This window comes from Elephas maximus, chromosome 15 (genome assembly GCF_024166365.1).
Source record: "Elephas maximus indicus isolate mEleMax1 chromosome 15, mEleMax1 primary haplotype, whole genome shotgun sequence".
Classification (NCBI taxonomy): Eukaryota; Metazoa; Chordata; class Mammalia; order Proboscidea; family Elephantidae; genus Elephas; species Elephas maximus.
In genome coordinates, this window is record NC_064833.1 from 44,295,784 (window position 1) to 44,316,137 (window position 20,354).

The 20,354-nt window shown below is 40.6% G+C and overlaps 1 protein-coding gene across 3 annotated transcripts in view; it reads right to left on the reverse strand.

The window, feature by feature from the left end:
* The window catches only part of MTDH (metadherin), a 60,048-nt gene extending 41,030 nt beyond the window's left edge, over positions 1–19,018 (reverse strand). For 2 of the 3 annotated variants that reach the window (XM_049853886.1, XM_049853885.1), the window contains exons 1-2: positions 18,276–19,017; positions 2,548–2,649 (exon numbers count right to left, since the gene is read on the reverse strand). In XM_049853886.1, coding sequence (XP_049709843.1) covers positions 2,548–2,649; positions 18,276–18,656 — 483 coding nt within the window. In that variant the 5' untranslated portion in view covers positions 18,657–19,017. Of the gene's footprint in view, positions 1–2,547; positions 2,650–18,275 lie in introns of all 3 variants that reach the window. The other variant, XM_049853884.1, reaches the window with a different exon arrangement.
* Positions 19,019–20,354: the final 1,336 nt, after the last annotated feature.

The following is a 20,354-nucleotide window of genomic DNA, read 5'->3' on the forward strand; positions in this document are numbered from 1 at the left end:
TGGCTTTACTGTCAGAGAAGATACTTTGTAGTATTTCGATGTTTTGGATTCTGTTATGGCTTGCTTTATGACCTAATAAGTGGTTCATTCCAGAGAGTGTTCCATGTGCGTTGGAAAAGAAAGTCTACTTGGATGCCTCCCTGGTGGGTGGAGTGTTCTGTATATGTCTATCAGGTCAAGCTGAGAACCAAGCATACTTTTTATAGCTTTAGGTAACTGATTTAAGCCTCAGGTTTCTCATTTGTAAGTTTGGTATAATAACACCTTCTCAGAACTTTTGTGAGGATAAATAAAATACCTGTAAATATTCTACAGAGTCATAAAAGTACACCTAGCATTTACTAAAAAAAGAAAAGAAAAAAAAAAGGCACATCAAACGGCACTGCCCTTGAGTTGATTCTGACGCATAGTGACACTAACGGGGCAATTGTACTTGCTGCATAAGGTTTGAAAGGTTATAATTTTTATGGAAGTAGATTGTCACATCTTTCTCCTGCACAGCAGCTGGTGAGTTCAAACTACCAAACTTTCAGTTAGCAACCAAGCACTTTAACCACTGCGCCATTATACTCCATAAGTTGTTCCTACTAGATACACGTAAATATATTCATAAAAATACCTCACCTTGCACAATGACTGGAATATTACAGATACCTAATAAATCTCAGAGGGAGCTCTGGTGGCACAGTGGTTAAAAGGTCGGCTGCTAACCAAAAAGTAGGCAGTTTGAATCCACCAGCTGCTCCTTAGAAACCCTATGGGGCAGTTCCGATCTGTCCTATAGCGTCACTATGAGTTCAAATCAACTCAATGGCAACAGGTTTGGTTTTGGGTTTTTTTTCTTGTTGTTTTAATAAATGTCAACTATTACAATTATTTCCTACCATAAAAATTTTAGAATCATGATTTTATAAACTTTAAACTGTGGTTTTACACCCTGATACCCTTAATCTACATATAATTAATCAATCAGAGATTAACGATAGTTCATGAATTATTCCAAGAACAAATTTGTCACGATAATTCAGGGAATAGGAAGCAGGAGTAAATACAAATTAGTCACTAATAGAGGGAAAGCACAGAAACAAGGAAACTCTAGGTGCGAACAGTATAAATCTGTAATAGGCATGTAAAGTATTCACCCTGTAAACTCAACAATCCCTAAATTAAGCACTTACTTGTTTATGCAAGTCATTTACTACTCATCTGCCAAAGGCAAAGTCAGATATAAATTTAATTCTTCTACACAATTATCTTTTATTTCAAGCCATCACACTTCCTACCGTCTTAGCCCTAAACCAGTTTCACTGGGCTAAACCAAAACTAAACTTGTTGCCGTCGAGTCTATTCCAACTCATACAGACCCCACAGGAGAGAGCAGAACTGGTCATGGCCAAGGAACAGCTGGTGGATTCGAACTGCTGACCTTTTGGTTAGCAAACGCTTAATCACTGCGTCACCAGGGCTACAGAAGGTGAATTGATATCATTAATTCTTTCAAAGCTATTTTGAAATTTAAAAACATCAAGAAACTGCAGCAACCATTTCACACCACTATTTTATGGGGGTGACGATATTCCACCCCGGTTCTTAGAAACTACTAACACACTTAGGCAAACACTCCTCCCTCAAAAGCAGTTATGTACAGGGTGAAAAAAATGGGGGTGGGGGGAGAGAAAGTATTCAACGTATGAAAATGAGTTCAATGAAAAGTTTCCCACAGTTGGAGGAACGACTGCTAACAGTTTCTTGCACAATTTTACTTAATTCCAAACCAGATTAAGTCGAGTAAAAATGGGCTAATTCTAACACTGGCAACTGGAAAATTAATAAAATTAAAGGAAGGTACCATTTACTGGGGTACGAGTAATAGTCTTTTTGGAAAGCTTCAGAGTGCATATAAAAAAAAAACCCCAAACCAAACTCACTGCTGCTGAGTCGATTCCGACTCACAGCGACCCTACAGGACAGAGCAGAACGACCTCATAGGGTTTCCAAGGAGCGCCTGGTGGATTTGACTGCCAATCTTTTGGTTAACCACTATAGCTCTTAACTACAACACCCCCAGGGTTATAAACCTTTTAATAATGACCTGAGTACAGAACTTCGTTCTAAAATGAAGATGATTATGTCTCCATCACAACAGAAATCTATTTTAACAATACCACTGGACAATTCTGCTAAGCTTTTTATATCAGAGGTGCACTATTAACAAAGATAACACGATTCTGTTTTCTAGTAAGAGATATGTTATATATCTGGAATCTTACTCATTCAAAAAATGTTGAAGTCATGATTAAACCTTTTTTGGCATAATGAATATTTAAAATCCCTAAGGAATTTTAAAATACTTGGTGATGAGCACTTCCTATTAAAATAAACTTAAATTCTCACTACCCATCCACATACTGCTGTAAATTCTTATTTTCATATTTTTCCTTTTAATGGGGTATCCTTACAATGTTTTGAAACAGAAAAGCATCATTTTCATAACAAGTCACTTTCATTATTAAGGGTTTTGTGTATTTCATATGCTCCCAAACTTACCTTTTCATTTTTCTTGTCTGGCTCTAATGGCTGCTTTGCTGACACATTTCGAGGAGTACGAACAATTTCATCCTCAGCCACTTCAACAGTCCGTCCATTTGGCTGTATGTGAGGGGGAAAAAAAAAAAAGCATGTTATAAAAGCACTCGGCAGATTAAACCAAAGACTTTTACTTAGGCAACAGTATATGCTACAATCAAATTCTACCCCTGACCCAAATTAAAAAGGCTTTTGTGCAGCAATGTTATCGAAGATCTGATGCACTACTGCCCCCAAGTAACAGTGGTTTGTTGTATAATGATATAATGAACTTATACACAAAATTCTGTACCACAAGTGTATTCTCTGATCTCACCCAGGTATATCAGTTCCTTCAATAAAAAATACTAGAATGGAGACAGGAAAAGGTGAACTAAACTATATTTGCAGTCTGACCACCAGTTAGCTGTGTAATCGCACATTTTACTCATCCATGAGCCTTATTTTGACATCTCTAAAACAATACATTTGATCTGCTCAAAAGTTGGCAAACTGTAAAATGCCAGATAGTAAATATTTCAGGCTTTGCAGGCCATACAGTCTCTGTTACAACTGCACAACTCTGCCATTGTAGCAAAAAAGCAGCCACAGATGATATGTAAATGAATAAGCATGGCTGTGTTCCAATAAAATTTTATTTACAAACACAGATGGAGGGTCAGGTTTAGCCCATGGACCATAGTTTATTGACCCCTGTATTAGGTAAGGAGCACCTTTTTTACTGGGTATTAGGTAATGTTTAATGTCTCCTCTAGTCCTACAATGTACTATTGTTCTGGGATTAAAAATCTTACAAAATCACTGCCACAACTAAAAAAGCCTATCTCAACTTCTCTCACATTCCTAAAATAACAGATAGAATTTAGAGGTGTTCATGAGTGGAACTGAGTCTATGATCCTCCAATCTGGCTCTTTAATCAAAATCACTGATTTTTTTTCAATAAGCATTTCTGAACCTCATTACCAAAAATTTATGTAGATTTAGGATTCCGATGAACGGGGCCCAGTTTTCGGTGTTCTAACATCTTTCTGCACCCCAGCACTTCTTTTCACTTGCCCAGTTCTTGCAGAATTAAAAAAAAAGACTGTCTACTCAATACAGCAAAGATATACTCAACAAAACAATCTGAATGTTCAAAGTTCCTGTAATTGACTTTTCCTGCATTTGTTAAAAATTAACAGACATATGCAGTGGGGGAAAAAGACATAGCTAATGGTAAATCTGGAACTAATATCCAGGTCTCCTTACTCTCGACTTGGTTTCCTTTCCACTGTGCTACTTCCAACTTTACTGCCGCACCTTCTAATCTCTCTCTATGTATGTATGCATATACCAAACCCGCTGTGATCGAGTCGATTCCAACCCATAGTGACCCTGTAAGGCAGAGGAGAACTACCCCCATAGAGTTTCCAATGAGCGCCTGGTGGATTTGAACTGCCGACCTTTTGGTTAGCAGCCGTAGCACTTAACCACTATGCCACCAGGGCTTCCATGTATGCATATATATGTAAATATTTTTGTAGAACTTCAACTACAAATGCAATTTGACAAAATCAACTTACTAATAAGTATTTGACATGTGCAAACACAAAGAAAGTCATCACAAGCAAGGCTTTTCATTTATACCTCAATTCTCTTCATAAATAATTATGAACTGACTTAACTGGGCATCTCCATTATTTTTAATGCCAGTCTTTTATGGTTAATTGAAGAGAAACTACTTCAAGTACCACAATTACACTAACTTCTAAAAAGTATTCACATGAAGAAGTCCCAAATGCATGGTTAAAAATTCAGTCAAAATAAAAGCATGTTTTAAAAAAGTGGCTTATGATGTATATTGGAAAACTACTATTCCACCATTTGGAGCCCTGGTGGGGCAGTGGTTAAGAGCTCAGTTGCTAACCAAAATGTCGGTGGTTCAAATCCAACAGTGGTTCCTTGGAAACCCTATGGGGCAGTTCTACTCTCTCCTATGGGGTCCCTATGAGTCGGAATCGACTCGACAGCAATGGGTTTGGTTTTTTTTTTTTTTGTTTATACCACCATTTATTAGAGAACCAACCCTATATCAAATTTCTCAATCTCAGACTTCATGCAAAGAAAGTGAAGTACTAAAGGGCTTTTTAATTAGGCGGTTTCATTCCCTCTTAAGTAGAAATGTATACAGTAGATAGGAAAGATTCTTTTAAGTTCCAGTTTTTTTTTTTTTTAAACTTAGGACAAGGACCTACCTGGCATTCCCAAACTGTAGGAACGTATGTACACATTCATTTTTTGTCTGGGTTTTGTACTTACTAATTATCTCCAGAAGGTTAGGAACCACTGCTTTAGAATATATGACTTTTTAGTCTGGGGACATATATTCCCAGATTTAAATTTTCATTCTTTCAACCAATAAATGTTTGTATCTCTAAAATATTTCCGGAACTGTGCTAGGGATACAACAGTAAACAGATGAACACAGTAGACACTGTGTGTGTGCTAAGAGGAGTAGTGGTAAGCCAGAATGAAGACACCTAGCTGACAATAAGGAGAAAGGGATGAGAACCAAAAAAAAAAAAAAAATCCAAACTCATTGCCGGTGAGTCAATTCCAACTCATAGCAACCCTACAAGAGAGAGCAGAACTGCACCATAGAGTTTCAAGGAGCGCCTGGTGGATTCGAACTGCTGACCTTTCGGTTAGCCGATTGTAGCTCTTAACCACTATCCCACCAGGGTTTCCAAATGGAATGAGGGAGGGGGCTAAACAGCAGGGGAGCAAGGGGTTATTTCATGACTCGTGATTTTAAGGAAACAATACTCAGGTTAGTCAATATTCCATTTATTAATTCCATAAAATTCCATAAATGTTTATTAAGTACTAGGACTAGGCGTTATGCAAACAAGACATATAAAAGGAACCAGCCCTTAAGGAGTTATAAGGTTCAGAATAAGAAGGTATGTTTAATAATAGACTTCTACTTCATCTGAGCAGCCTTCACGTATTTATTAAACTGATTCCAAATTACAAGTCTGTATCTGAATGATAAACATATATAAAAAGTTTAGCATTTGACTTCTAAAATGAAACCATTTAGAACCCTATTTTCACTTAGTTACACGTAAATATTATTCCTAGCCACAAAATGTAAAACCCATGACTTCAGATTACTTGGAAACTTCTTAGTTTTAGAAACCAAGAGCAGCCTATCAACTAGGAACTAATGAAATATGAAAAGACTATGTGCCTTGAATTAACAATAACCTTGTAAAACAGAAAGCACTAGGTCCAGATGGCTTTACTGGTGAGTTCTACCAAACATGTAAAGAAGAAATGATACCAATTCTCTATAGTCTCTTCCAGAAAATAGCATATGGAACACTTCCTAACCTATTTTATGATGCCAGCATTATCTTAATAAAAAAAACAGACAAAGACATTACCATAACGGGAAATTACAGGCCAGTACCTCTCACAATGCAAAAAATCCTCAACAAAATATTAGCAAATAGAATCCAACGATGTATAAAAGAATTACACATTGTAAAAGGGACTAAGTATGCAAGGCTGGTTCAACATTCAAAAGTTGATTAATGTAATCCATCACGAGTAAAGAAGAAAAACCATATGATCATATCAACAGATGCAGGAAAGGCATCTGACAAAATCCAGTACCCATTCATGATAAAAATTCTCAGCGAACTAGGAATAGAGGGAAACTTCCTCAACTTGACAGTAAAGGATCAAAGGTCGCCAGGGACTCAGGAGAAAAGGGAAAGGGATGAAAAGCTGGAAAACAGTGTAAGACACTATAATGATGATACATGTCATTCAGCATTGGCCAAAGCCCACAGAACTGTACAATACTGAAAGTGGGCCTAATGTAAACTATGGACTTCAGTTAACAATAACTTAATAATGATAAACCAGTGCTGGCTCATCAATTATAACAACTGTACCACACTAAAGATGGGGAAACTGTGTTTGGGGGGAAGTATATGGGAACTTTCTGGACTTCCTATGTAATTTTTCTGTAAAACTAACTACTCTAAAAATAAAATCTATTAAAAAAAGAAGACGATGTGAAGACAGACAACCTAAAATTAAAACCTAAGTTCAATATTTATTTGCTGTGATTTTAAGCATTTTCCTTAACCTACCCCTTTGATTTCATCATTTGTAAATTATCATCCCTTGTATATAGAGAAAATAATGTCATTATCCTACAACTTTCTTGTTAGAATTACATTAAGTGAGAGAACACATGAAAGACCACTTACTCAAGAAACAGTTTCTTCTCTTTCAGAGCTATGATGGCCCATTATCCTCCGTAAAAATGGTGGTGTTGGGGCGTCTGACCTCCTCTAACTTCATGAAGAGGAGGCAGAATCACCATCATCATCAGCCCAAGGCTGATTCCTATGAAAACTCCCTGCTGTCTTGTCAATTCTGACTCAGCGACCCTACAGGACAGAGTAGAACTGCCCCATAGGTCGTCCAATGAGCAGCTGGTGGATTCAAACTGCCGATCTTTTGGTTAGCAGCTGAGCTCTTAACCACTGAGCCACCAGGTGGAAGTTATGGGGTTTATTAGGGAAGGAACAGGTACAATTCAGGATCAGGGACAACTCAGGATATAGCCCTTCTATCAGGACAGCTTGTTTTCAGCCGTGCCTGCAGGCAGGCCTCTCTCCGGCCCTTGCCCACCAAGTGTTACAAACCTCTTTAACTCCACCAGATCACTGCCCAGATCAAAAAGAAAGACCAGACTTGCTGGCCTGACAGACTGGAGAAACCCTGAGAGTATGGCCCCCTGACACTGTTTCAGCTCAGTAATGAGGTCACTCCTGAGGTTCACCCTTCAGCCAAAGATTGAACAGACCCATGGAACAAAACAAGACTAGAGGGGTGAGCCAACCCTGGGGCAGGGACTGAACGGCAGGAGGGAACAGGAAAGCTGGTTAATAGGGAATACAGGGTTGCGAAGGGAGAACGCTGACATGTCGTGGGGTTGTTACTCAATATCATAAAACAATGTGTGTACTAACTGATGAGAAACTAGTTTGTTTTGTAAACCTTCATCTAAAGTATGGTTAAAAAAAAGAAAATATAAATTATATTTTTAACAGTGGGCTTTGGATTGTGAACAATCTAATGAATGTCACTGAACAATTTGTACAGAAACTGTCCAATGAGAACCTAACTTGCCGTGTAAACTTTCAAAGGAAACACAATAAAAAAATTCGTGGACAAAAAAAAAAAAGTGCCCATGGACATCCTATTCCACCAGTAAGCCCGGGCCTGAAGGTGCTCAGCTCTCCCACTCCGTGAGTCGGTGAGCTCTGCCAAGTGCCCAGACACACCCACTCCACCAGCAAGCTCCCTGCTCAAAGGCACTCAGCTTTCTCACTCCACAGGCAAGAAAGCCCACCATGCCATCTCCTGCCGGTCTTCTGGTTCTGCTCCCTCTGCTGCTGCTGTTTGCCTGCTACTGCTTCTCTAGCAGGATGTCAAAACTGACCAATCCGTCGCTAGGGTTCCATCTTATTTGCATGGTCCCATCCCCTCCACAAGAGGTTCATGAACCTTATTCACACAGTCTCACCCAATCATTTGGTGGGAGTTAAAAGACCATGGTGAGAAAGACCATATAAAAGCGATTCATTGCACCGCGCCCTCTATTCCCATGTTAAAGCACTTGGGTTATTTTTTATACTAAAAAAAAAAAAAAACTAGCAAGTTCAAAATGAATGTTAAATTTTGGTGGTCAAAGGGGCCAAGAAAAAGTTGTGTCCACCAGGCCCAGACACAAATTCTTCTGGGAAGTTAATAGAATACAAATTTTAAGTAGATACATTCTCTCAGAGGCTAAAAACAGTTCAGACTAACTCCAGCCACAGCACTGTAATGCTGTTGTTCTTTTTTAAAACAGCTTATAATCTCATCATTTTCTAAGAAATTATATAGTATTTGTTCATTCACTCAATACAAAGTGAACATGGTATAGCAATATGTTGAACCCTTAAAACCTTGAATCGAAGACAAGTAAGGCACAATCCCTGCCCTCAAGAATCTTAGAGCCTAAGTAAAGGAAGAAGAAATGTATGCAACAGCACATACTAAAACACAAGACAAAAGGTAAACTTTCATCCTCCCCACGCCCCCATCTTTTAAGGGAAAAAGTAGGGGATTTGAAGCCAAGATGAGAAACTACAGTTGAAATCCCAAATGTGTTACCATGGACAAGTTACTACTTTACTGAAATCTCAACATTATTAGCTCAAAAATATTCTAAACATACAAGAGGTATATATATATTAAAAAAATAAAAGGCAAGATGTTATGGAAATTCAGAAGAGGTATTACAGATTAGACTAGGAGACAGCCTGATGATAACAACTAATGATCTCTGAGTATGTACGTGCCGTGGCAGGCACCTTAATAGATGCTTTATATGGACTATCTCCTTTAATGGAAAAGACTAGTCTTGATTTGTTCCATAGTTTTAGTTGTGAAGAGTTCTGATACAAATTCAAAACAGAACAATTTGTGGACAGTCTGTTTGAAAGCACAAACCCTGTGTTTTTTCTCTGCCAAACTGTGTGTGTATATAAACTACACAAATGATACCTAAACGTGAACGTGAACGTACACATACGGTGTCAGCCATAGTAATTTACCTACTCATTTTTCAGTTCAACCCCAATCTGAAACTCTTAATAACCAAAAGAACAATCTTACAAATATGACTAATAATTCAAATTTATAAAATCTTGCTATTTATTCTGAGGTATTTCCTAGTGCCTTTTAAACAGCTAGTCAAAAACTCAGCTATTTCAGTATTCCACACTATCTCCTTATTGACTGTACCAGGGAGGTTCTGGGGTATTTTTATGGGATGAGGAGATGACACTCAGTATCTGTCCAAAGGGCCAAATTACACTAATGATGACTTGTGAAAAACTAAATGGAACACTGATTTCAAGTTTCCATCCGATAGGTACTGACATAACGACTAAAGTGATATATTAGACACATATCCATGTTCTTCTTTCTTAAATCCTGATGGATGCTTTCTGGAATCCTGATGCTCTATGCAACAGTTTGAAGACTACTGGCATAGTTGGAGAAAAAATGGTGAATTTTAAAACTGGTGGACTAACACCAACTCCTCATTTAGATCTCTTGATTATGCCTGAACAATACTAATTATGAAGTAACTTCAAGGATTTCACAACCTTGAGAAGTAGTTAAACCAGTTGCCGTGGAATCAATTCTGACTCATCGCAACCCCATGTGTGTCAGGGTAGAACTGTGCTCCACAGGGTTTTCAACAGCTGATTTTTCAGAAACAGACCGCCAGGTTTCTTCTGAGGCACCTCTGGGTAGAATCAACCCTCCAACCTTTTGGCATGCACGTTACCCATTTGCACCACCCAAAGGCTCCCTGAGAAGCAGTACAGTTAAGGCAATAATGCCAAAGTACAACAAAACATGTATTCAGAGGGTTTACTGCTGTTCTTGGTGTCTGACTACGATGAGCACAATTATTACAGGTCTTTTTCTGTCATAACTATTAAAGGTCTTTTCTGCTAGGCCTCTGGCATAAGAGAATGAAAAGATGAAAAAATTCCACCACATAACTAAAAGAAGCCCAAAAAATGGAGCCAAAATTCTAGAGCTTTTGTAAAGGTCGGCATAATTTTCAGCAGAAACTTGTGATTATAAAAGTAAAATTTAAAAGCAATAAAGAAAGGTGTAACTCACTGGGAAAATTAGATTTGTTCTCTGAATGTAATTCAATATCCTGGAACACGCTATGGAGACCAGACCGGTATACTGAAAATAATGGTGAGTTCTTAGGCTAGAGATCAGGATACTGTTTTGCCTTTGAAACTCCTTTGCTCTTTAACCTTGAATAAGTTATTTAAATGGTCTGAATTTCAAGATTCCTATTCTGTGAAATCAGGAATATTTATTTTATCTATCACTCAGGGTTGTTTTATCAAATGATTATTCTTTAAAGAATTTCACCTAAGGGGACAGTGATCTAGAGGTGAAAAGAAATCTTACAAATTTCTTTGATAATGACATATATAGGTGGCAAATGACAATTTACCTTTAATATTACCTGGGGTGATACAGCAAAACCACCATCTTAGAATAAAAGCCACAATTCTATTGGAAATACCTTAAAAGACAAAGTTACTTAGCTCAATAGCTGATTACCCAGTAAAACTATGTGATGTCATTTTAGCCACATTGTTCAGTATTTAGTTCACCAAATAATTATCAAAGGCTCTTTTATATGCCAGGCATTGTTTGCAATTATATGTCCAGAAAATAAATAATTTAGTAGAGTGAAAACACCCCATAAAAGTAAATCATCTACAAACTAATGAGTATTGTGAAGGAAATATACAAGAGCTGAGACAGAAAATAGAAGGTGAAGCCTATGTGAAACCGGGTGATCAGGAAAGGATTTTCTGAGAAGGTGAGATCTGAAGATGATGAGAACAGTGGGGGTAAAGATTGTTCCACAGAGTGTTAACAATAGCTCATAAAAAGGCACTGGGTTGTGAAAGAGTTTGAAGAACTGAAAAAAGATCAGTATAGTTAGAGGTAGCAAATGAGAAGTAACTCAAAATCAGCTTGGGAAGATAAGCAGGTGCTGGCCGACGTAGGCCAGGAAAAGAAGTTTAGAATTATTTTATACGCAAAAGCTACTGAAGTGTTTTTAGGCAGAACAGTGATCTGTTTTGAAAAAATTCATATTAAGGTGTTAGGAAAGGGTTGGAGGCAGTCAATTGAAGGCTACTGCAGCAATTCGGACAACAATAGTGGCCTGAACTACAGTGATAGTAGTATTGGAGAGTAACTGATCTGAGTATTTATTTTAGAGTTAAAATTAACGGTACTTGCTGATGAAGAATGAAGCATCAGGACTGGAGGAAGACTCATTAACAATCTGCGATATATAGATGACACAACTCTGCTTCCTGAAGTGAAGAGGACTTGAAGTACTTATTGATGAAGAGCAAAGTCTATAGCTTTCATTATGGATTAAACCTCAACATAAAGAAAACAAAAATCCTCAACAACTGGATCCGTAAGCAAAATCACAATAAATGGTGAAAACACTGAAGTTGACAAAGGTTTCATTTTACTTGGATACACAACCAATATCCATGGAAGCAGCAGTTGAGAAATCAAATGATGTATTACATTGGGCACTCTGCCGCAAAAGACCCATTTAAGCGTTAAAAAGCAAAGATGTCACTTTGAGGACTAAGGTGTGCCTGACTCAAGCCCTGGTATTTTCAATCGCCTCATAAGCATGCAAAAGCTGGACAATGAATAAGGAAGACCGAAGAAGAACTGGTGCCTTTGAATCATGGTGTTGGCAAAGAATACTAAACATACCATGGGCTGCCAGAACAATGAACAAATCTCTCTTGGAGGAAGTACAGCTTTTAAGAATGCTCCTTAGAAGCATGGATGGCAAGACTTTGTCTCACATACTCTGGACATGTTATCAGGTGGGACCAGTCCCTGGAGAAGAACATCATGCTTGGTAGAGGGTCAGTGAAAAAGAGGAAGATCCTCAACAAAGGGGATGGACACAGTGGCTGCAACAATGGGCTCAAGCATAATGATTGTGAGGATGGCGCAGGACCAGGCAGTGTTTTGTTCTGTTGTACACAGGATCTCTGTGAGTCAGAACTGACTCCATGGTACGTAACGACAACATCGTCAAGCTGATGGATTAGATACAAGGGGGTAAGAAAATATGATGAGCTAAGGACAACAGAAAAATCTAGGAGTAATCTCTGAAAGTGTACGACACACTTACCATTGACAGAAATGGGGGGAGACTGGAAGAGAACAGAGAATTAAGAGTTTGGTAAATGTTAAAGTTTGAGATAGCTGTCAGACTTCTAAATGGAAAAGTCAAGTACACACCTAGGCATGAGATTCTGGAGATAAAAGGAACGGTCCACTTAGAGATACAGATTATTATATTCATCTATTCATTCCATTTTTATTTAATAAAGTATGTTCTATGTGTGTTATAAAGTTCCTGGGTGATGCAAATGGCTGATGTAATCAACTGCTAACCAAAAGGATGGAAGTTCAAGTCTGTCCAGAGATGCCTCAAAAAGAAAGGCCTGCTGACCTTTTGGTTAGCAGCTGAGTGCTTAACCATTGTCCCACTAGGGTTCCTGTACTCTATGCTACTGCTATGATAATGGACAAAATAGTAGATGCTCAGATACTTGTTGAATGACTGTTAGACTTAACCACATGAAATTCTGATATCCAACCATTTGGACCTACAAATATGGCAACTGCAGTTTCCACTAAACATGCCAGGTGCTACAAGAAACACAAAAAAGTGATACAGGTAGCGTAGTGGTGCAAGTGGTTAAGTGCTCGACCATTAGATGAAAGGTTGGTGGTTTTAGGCCACCCAGAGGAATCTCAGAAGACAGGTCTGGCGATCTACCTCCAAAAGGTCATAGCCTTAAAAACCCTCTGGAGCAATTCTATGCTGCACAAGTGGGGTTGCCATGAGTTGGGATGTCACCAACAACTAACGACTTTATTATTAACCAATTATTTATACAATGTGGCCCAATATGATTTTTTAAAAAAGAGACTAAATCTAGGTGAGAGGGTGGGGGAGCTTTATAGTAGGGGTATCCCTGCAGGTGGCAAGACCTTTCTAAAAGATGATAAATAATACCAACAAAGAGTAACAGAAGTCTAGCTGAGCAGAACTGTCTTAGGGGTAACGAAGAGAGACAAGATGGGGTTAGATCAGGATCAGACTTGAATGCCAAGTCACAGACTTTGGATTTTACTCAATAGGTAATAGGGAAACTACTGCAAAGATGTGAACATGAAAGTCACATGATCAGAGCTGGGCTTTAAGATTCAAGCAAGTGGCATAAGTGGATAGAAAGGACTGGTGACAAAGTAACTGGAAGAAGAAAAAGGTATTAAAGCCCTGAAGAGGGCAGCAGCGGGAGAAACCAGAATGGGAAATAATGACTACAAAAGGCACTGGATACCATTAGGATAGTTTACTGACTGTAGAAAGGTGGACCTTAAGAAATTTTAGCCAGATGAGGAATAGTGTAGCAGATGAGGCAATAAGCCATCGTAACTCTGCTGCAAAAATAAAAAGATGCTCATATGGCTGTTTAGCAGGCTTGAAAAATATGAATCTAAGTTGTATAAATACTTTGATCATACTATTATTCAATCATTATTTACTGAGTGCCAAGCACTATGCAAGGTTATACAGTAGCAAACAAAACAAGAGAGTGCTCTTTTCTTCGTGGAATTTACAGATATTTATAAGTATGCTATGGCAAATCTTTATGAAAACTCCTATATTAAAATACGAACAACTTGTTCACTAAAATAAATTTCTTTGAAGCTGACCCTGGTTATGTGCTTTCAGTTAAAATCCAAAGCATCAATTGGTAAGATTACTTATCTAAGGCCTTGTCAGCAGCTGTTAAGTTGGCCCCCAACTCATGGCAACTCCATGCACAATCCATTTGAACGGCTTTGATCCATATAGGGTTTTCACTAGCTGATTTCCAGAAGCAGATCACCAGGCCTTTCTTCCTAGTCTATCTTAGTCTGGAAGTTCTGCTGAAACCTATTCAGCATCACAGCAGCACACAAGCCTCCACTGACAGGCAAGTCGGCAGCTGAGCTTGAGGTGCTCTGGCTGGGAATCAAACCTGGGTCCATCAGACAGAAAGTGAACATTCTGAACCACTAAAAGCCACGTGAAAAAATATTTGTTGAGTGCCTATTAAATACCTACACTGAGCTAGGTGTCATGGAAAATATTCATTGGATAATAATGATTTCCAAAAGTAACAAGAACTAAGCCTAATGAAAAGTGTACCCCAGCCTCCTCTTTTAAGTAAGGCAACAAACTATAATTCATAGCCCTAAAAGACCTATGCTAAGATTTTATTAGGGGCTAAAACCAAACTGACATAAGAATTTCACACAATTTGTGTATTAACTATTTAATAAGAAACTACTTTTCTCTGTAAACTTTCACCTAAAGCACAATAAAAATAATTTCAAAAAATGTTTATGAATAGGTCCAAACACAGATTCTGAAAAGCTAAATGCCAACTGCTCTACAAATAAAGACAAGTTCCCAGAAACAAATTTTGAAAATTGAAGTTGCAAAATTGGAATGATTTAAGAAAAAACTAAAAATAATAGAAAACATGACAATAAAATTATACTTAAGCAAAATGTCCTAAAAGAACTTGCAATGCCCTTTCTAAAAAGCTGTAGTAGTTTACATTACTGAAGCCACCTGAACCAGAATAAGTATATTCTAAAATGTTCATCAGAAGGATGTAGTAATGAAGAAAGAGATGGATTATAAAATTTAAGGGCTCCACTTGGAGATCTCTCTCACTAAAGGTATTATGGCCCTAGCCAGTGAGTAATTTTCAAAGCAAGCGAAGATTCATCATGAGAGCTTGTTAAAAATGAGATTCCCTTGACCAATTTCCAGGAATTGTGAATGCGTATGATTTCTGAGGCTCAGGAATCTACAAACCTTAACATGCATTCAAAGTGACTCTTTTGCAAGTAGTCAGGGATAACTTTGAGAAATCCTGCAGTGTTTTAACTTAATGAAAAACTTCAATTTATAAACAAGATAAGCTACACAGAGCAAGGTTAAGTACCTTACTCAAGTTTAGAGTTCCCCATTCCTGCCAGGCTGACAAAGTTTTCCTTATGGGCCATTTGGTCGGCCTCTCTCAATGTCCTCCTCCTTCACCTACTTTGAAAGCCAACTTTTGGGATATGGCCTTCCGTGCCCATCTCAGTCCCCACTGGGGTGGTATCGTTGATTTTTTAAGTGAGTTTATCTTTTTCCACAACTGGAATAAAAAGCTCCCTGGGGAGAAACTGAGCTTTTACTCTTATATCCCCTTCACAGTGACACATACAAATACTGTATTCCTTTTTACTGCCTTCAATCTGCAAACCGTATCCTGCTTTTCTCCAAGTAAATTCTTAGCACTGTGCAAGGCACAAAATGAGAACTAAATAAATGGCAGCTTATACTCCTTAGCCTTATAAAACAGTGTTTTTCTAACTGTGGGTCACTAGTATCATCAAAGAAAAACTGAACAGTTTTGTGGGGGGTGGGTATTTTAATGGAAAATATATATTTTACTGTGGGTTGCAATCAACAAAGTGTGAAAGGCACGATTTGGTAAATGCTGATGGAGCTGAACTCCCATACGTCTTCACCATTCTGTTGGCAAAGATACTTTTCACCCACTTCACATTCAACCATCCAATCAGTTTTTTCATTCTCCACTCATCAAAGGTAATACTAGGTTATTTAGTTACAACCTCTTCCCCTTTAACTCAAATGAAAAGGGGGAAATGATAGATCCTAAGTCTAATGAGCACTCTTCACAGTACAAGCCTTCAAGTCTGGGATCCTTCTTTAGATGAGTCATATGGGTGTTATGATGCACTTCAGACCGGCTCTTGGAGCACCTGTCTTGCAACTCAAGTCTATCTGAAATTCTAGCCATGCCAAATAAGGCACTGAAATTTTCACAACCTGCTTCATCCATACGAGGCTTAGGCTTAATGAATACGGTTTTTTCCAAAATCACCTTCTTTCCTTACCCTGGAGCCAGGTTATTTATTTCCACCATAACATGACTTTCTGGTAATCCTCCTGACGCTCTCTATAAATTTAATTACAAATACCTGTACTCCTAAACTCATGGGAGTACAGGTATATCAACGCAACAGCAACGGATTTGTTGTTGTTATTATTATTATTTTTTTTGGTACTCCTAAAAGCCCTGGTGGCGCAGTGATTAAGAGCTCGGCTGCTAACCAAAAGGTCGACAGTTCAAATCCACCAGCAGTTCCTTGGAAACCATATGGGGCAGTTCTACTGGTAATCCCCTTAACGCTCTCTAAAAATTAATTATATATACTTGTATTCCTAAAAAAGCCCTGGTGGTGTAGTGGCTGAAGCGCTCAGCTCCTAGCCAAAAGGCTGCAGTCTGAACCCACCAGCTGCTCCACAGGATAAAGACATGGCAGTCTGCTTCCGTAAAGATTTACAGCCTTGGAAATCCTATGGGGCAGTTCTACCCTTTCCTCTGGGGTCGCTATAAGTTGGACTCAAAGGCAGTGGGTTTGGTTTGGGTTTAGTACCCCTAACAACTTCTCCTAACTTAAGGCAGTACTCCCCCTGAAAAAGCTGTGCTTTTTCTAGGTTTTGTACACATCTTGCATCTTTTTAATCAGCAAGCAAAATGTAAATGCTTATCTAGGTTTAATAATGAATTAACTGGGGGCTGTCATGTCTCTAAAACAGCTTTATTCTTTGCACTGTTTCCAAAAATACTTTCATTACACTAGTTTGAACTCAAATTCCACTTCCTCTAATAACTTACCTAAATCCCTCCAACAGAACTAGTTTCCCACTCTCTAAACCTCATTAACACTCTGCTCACCCCTCTGTAGCACTCATCAGTCTATGCAATATTGGAATTATTTGTAACTCCGTCTCCTACCCTTGGCCTCCATGATTAAATCTGACTTCTACGTGTATACCTTGCACTGCCCTCCAAACAGCAGTGCACTCCACATAGTAGGGCCTTGGTATTGGCTTGCTGAATTGTACCGAAAGGATGATGAGCTTAATTAGTGGATTTCAAAATACGTTAGGATGTATTTTTACTTTCACACACCCTTCATACCCTCAGTTTGCTCAGCTGTAAAGTGAGCATTTAAAGAATAACACTATGAAAAGTATAGTGGGAGAACTACGGGGAGATGGAAACAAACAACGTATAAATACAGCAAGGAGTCATGATAAAAGGGATGTGATGCTCCCTGCATTTCCACACGTGGTCTAGTAATTCGGCATCTGAACCCTCTCTCTGTCTGCACCACTGTGCTCTGTCACACCCTTGTCAAACACCTGCCACACCATGGGGTGTACCACAGACCACTTCTCTCACAGGACTAGATACCCTAAAGTATATGAGGTAACCAACTGCTGGTGGTTCTGGCCTCCACGGGCCACAGTCACCAGCCCAAGAGTGTGCAACCATTTGCCATTAACAGTTCCTGCGAAAATGAAAGTGCGTCTAGACCTGGGCACCTTTAATGCTCTGTAAGCCCCAGATTTTTTAGGTCACCGTTATTTCCTCCATTGGCTAGAGTATCAATGTGACTCGAGATAGCATCTGTCTTCCAGGTGAAGTCTTTCCACAACTTCCCAGCACCACCTTAAGGTCCCATTAACCTCCACACACAGGTTACCCAGTAGGCCTCGATTAAGGTTGGTGTGTTACTCAAGCCGTCAAGGTTCCCCCAATGTCTTAACCTCTGGGCGTTGCCATTAAACATATCCCCCAGACCTTCTAACTCCTTCCTCGAAACTGGTCCTCTCCACTCGTCCTATACTTCCTGAGTTTCCACCATTCGTCAGTGACATGTCCACCTACCACCTCCTCCACCTTGGGAGACGTGCGTCTCGGCTCTCGACGAACCTCACTCTTTTCCACTCCTGGCTAGCGCACGGCCTCCCACAGGAGGGTCTCCAAGCCCGGCCGCTGCGCCGACCCCCTCGCCCCTACTGTAACGCCGCTACTCTCCTACTCACTTTGGGCTTCTCCGGCAATTTCTTCCGGTTCTTCTTCTTCTGCTCCTCGCTTCGGAGATTCTTCAGCAGGGCTAGGTCGTCAGGGGCTGGGGCCGGCGCGGCCGCCGCCTCCTCCCGCTTGCGGGGCGGGCTCCTCCGCTTTTTGCGGGCGCCAGCGCAAGCCGCGGCCCAGCCGTAGCCGAGCAGTAACAGCAGCAGCAGCCCGAGCGCGCCCGTGCCCACGAGTATCACCCAGCCCGGGTACCGCTTCGGCTCCAGGCCCAGGTCGAGGCCCAGCTCGGTGCGCAGGAAGCCTAGGCCGACCGAGAGCATTTCCCGGAGCCGGGCCGAGCCCTCCTCGGCCTGCTGGGCCAGCTCGTCCTGCCAGCTCCGTGCAGCCATCTTCCCTCCCGTCAGAGCGACTCGCAGGAGGACCTTGGGGCGCCGAGACGCCGTGGAAGAGTCAAGGGAAGCAAGGAAAGGCCGGGCCAGGCGGCCTCAGGCCGAACGCATCGCGGCCGCCCCTCGCGCCGGAGCCGGGGATCGGCCGCTGCCGCCGCGGGGAGGGCAGAGGGGGCTCCCAGGTTCCCCCTAGTCAGCCTCACTCCGCCACCGCCAGGGGAAGAGGGAAGCGGAAGGTGGTGTCTCCAGTGGCGGCCGCTAAGCGGCGTCTCGGCGCCAATGCTGGGGCCCCGCAGTCTTCCCTCGGCGGAACAATGGCGGCCCCGGCCGTGATTCACGCGGTGCGCGGGGACGCCGGGCTGGCCGCGGGTCACGTGGGGGCCGGTGGGCGGGGCGCTGGGTCACGTGGGTAGGGCGGGGCCGGGAGGGGCGGGAGCCTTTGGGCGGAGGCGCGGGGTTGCGTCGAAAGTGACGGGTTCGGGCACGGTCGAGGTGCGGAGCTAGGGAGCAGGGTGACACTGTACGGAGTAGAGCCTGCGAGGGGTTCAGGGGAGGCGGTGGGCCTGGCTTAAGAGACGTGTCGCTCTGAGAGAGTTCAGAGGAGGAGCTCTCGAGGAAGCGTGGTGGGGGAGTGGAAGAGGGTGAAGAGCAGTGAACCGAGTCACAAGGTCTAGGTCAAAAGTCGTCCTAGTAGGTATAGCGTTTTTTTGCTTTTCCTAGGGGTGAGTGGAAGCGGCTTCTTCTCCATAGGGTCACCGGTCGGGTAGATGCTTCCAGACTGGGCTCAGCTGAGTCTGAGGCTGTTCGTTTTTTTTCCCCAGGGCCTGGGTTTAACGCACAAATTGGATAGTTCTCTTCGGGGCCAGCTAACGCAGGTTGCTTGCCTACTGTTTGCCAACCTGGCTTGGGCACGTTCGCGTCGTTTCGCTCATTCACTCTCTCACTGTTACTCCCCAGAATTCAAAAGTTGGAAAGCCCGTGGGAGGAACTATTCTTTTCCAAATTTGTAACTTTAATAAGAAAGAAACAAATTAGACTATTTACGTATAGAAGTAGCTTCCTTATTGCGCTTTATTTTAAGCTTTTACGCAACGTCGCAAAAGGAGTTGCAGAAAGTCTTATTTTTATATGCTGTGGGTTTTGCTTTTTTTTTGTTTGTTTGGTGGACCATGTCTGGGAGGTAGCTTTAGAAGGAAATGAATTGCCTTTTCAAGGTTTTAATGACAAGATGGGTTTTTAAGTTCCATTCTGCTGTAAGGAAACTCAAGGTTTTACCTTTAAATGAAAACTAGCGCGTAAGCAAGTGTCTTAATACAACAGGCTTTCTCAAATAATAGAATGGGGGTAATAATAATAAGCACCAAATGCCAAAAATGTATTAAGGAGCGTTTTGACCTACTTTGCAACAATATTGTAATGCGTGTTGTGATTAATGAGTGGGAGGGAGTTTTGTAAATAATGAAAATGAACTACTCTTGCAATTATAAGCTTTATACACACTTATAATTAAAGACAGTGTAAATTACAAGGCTAAAAACTTAAAGAAGATGTCATCAGGATCTGCTTTAACTTTAAAAGTTTCCAAATTCCATTTATATTTGTGAAATTACATTCATAATCCTACAATGTGTTTTGGTTCCAGAAAGGTGAAGGTTGCAATGCTTTGCCTAAGAAGTTTCGCTGACCATTCTGGGCTAA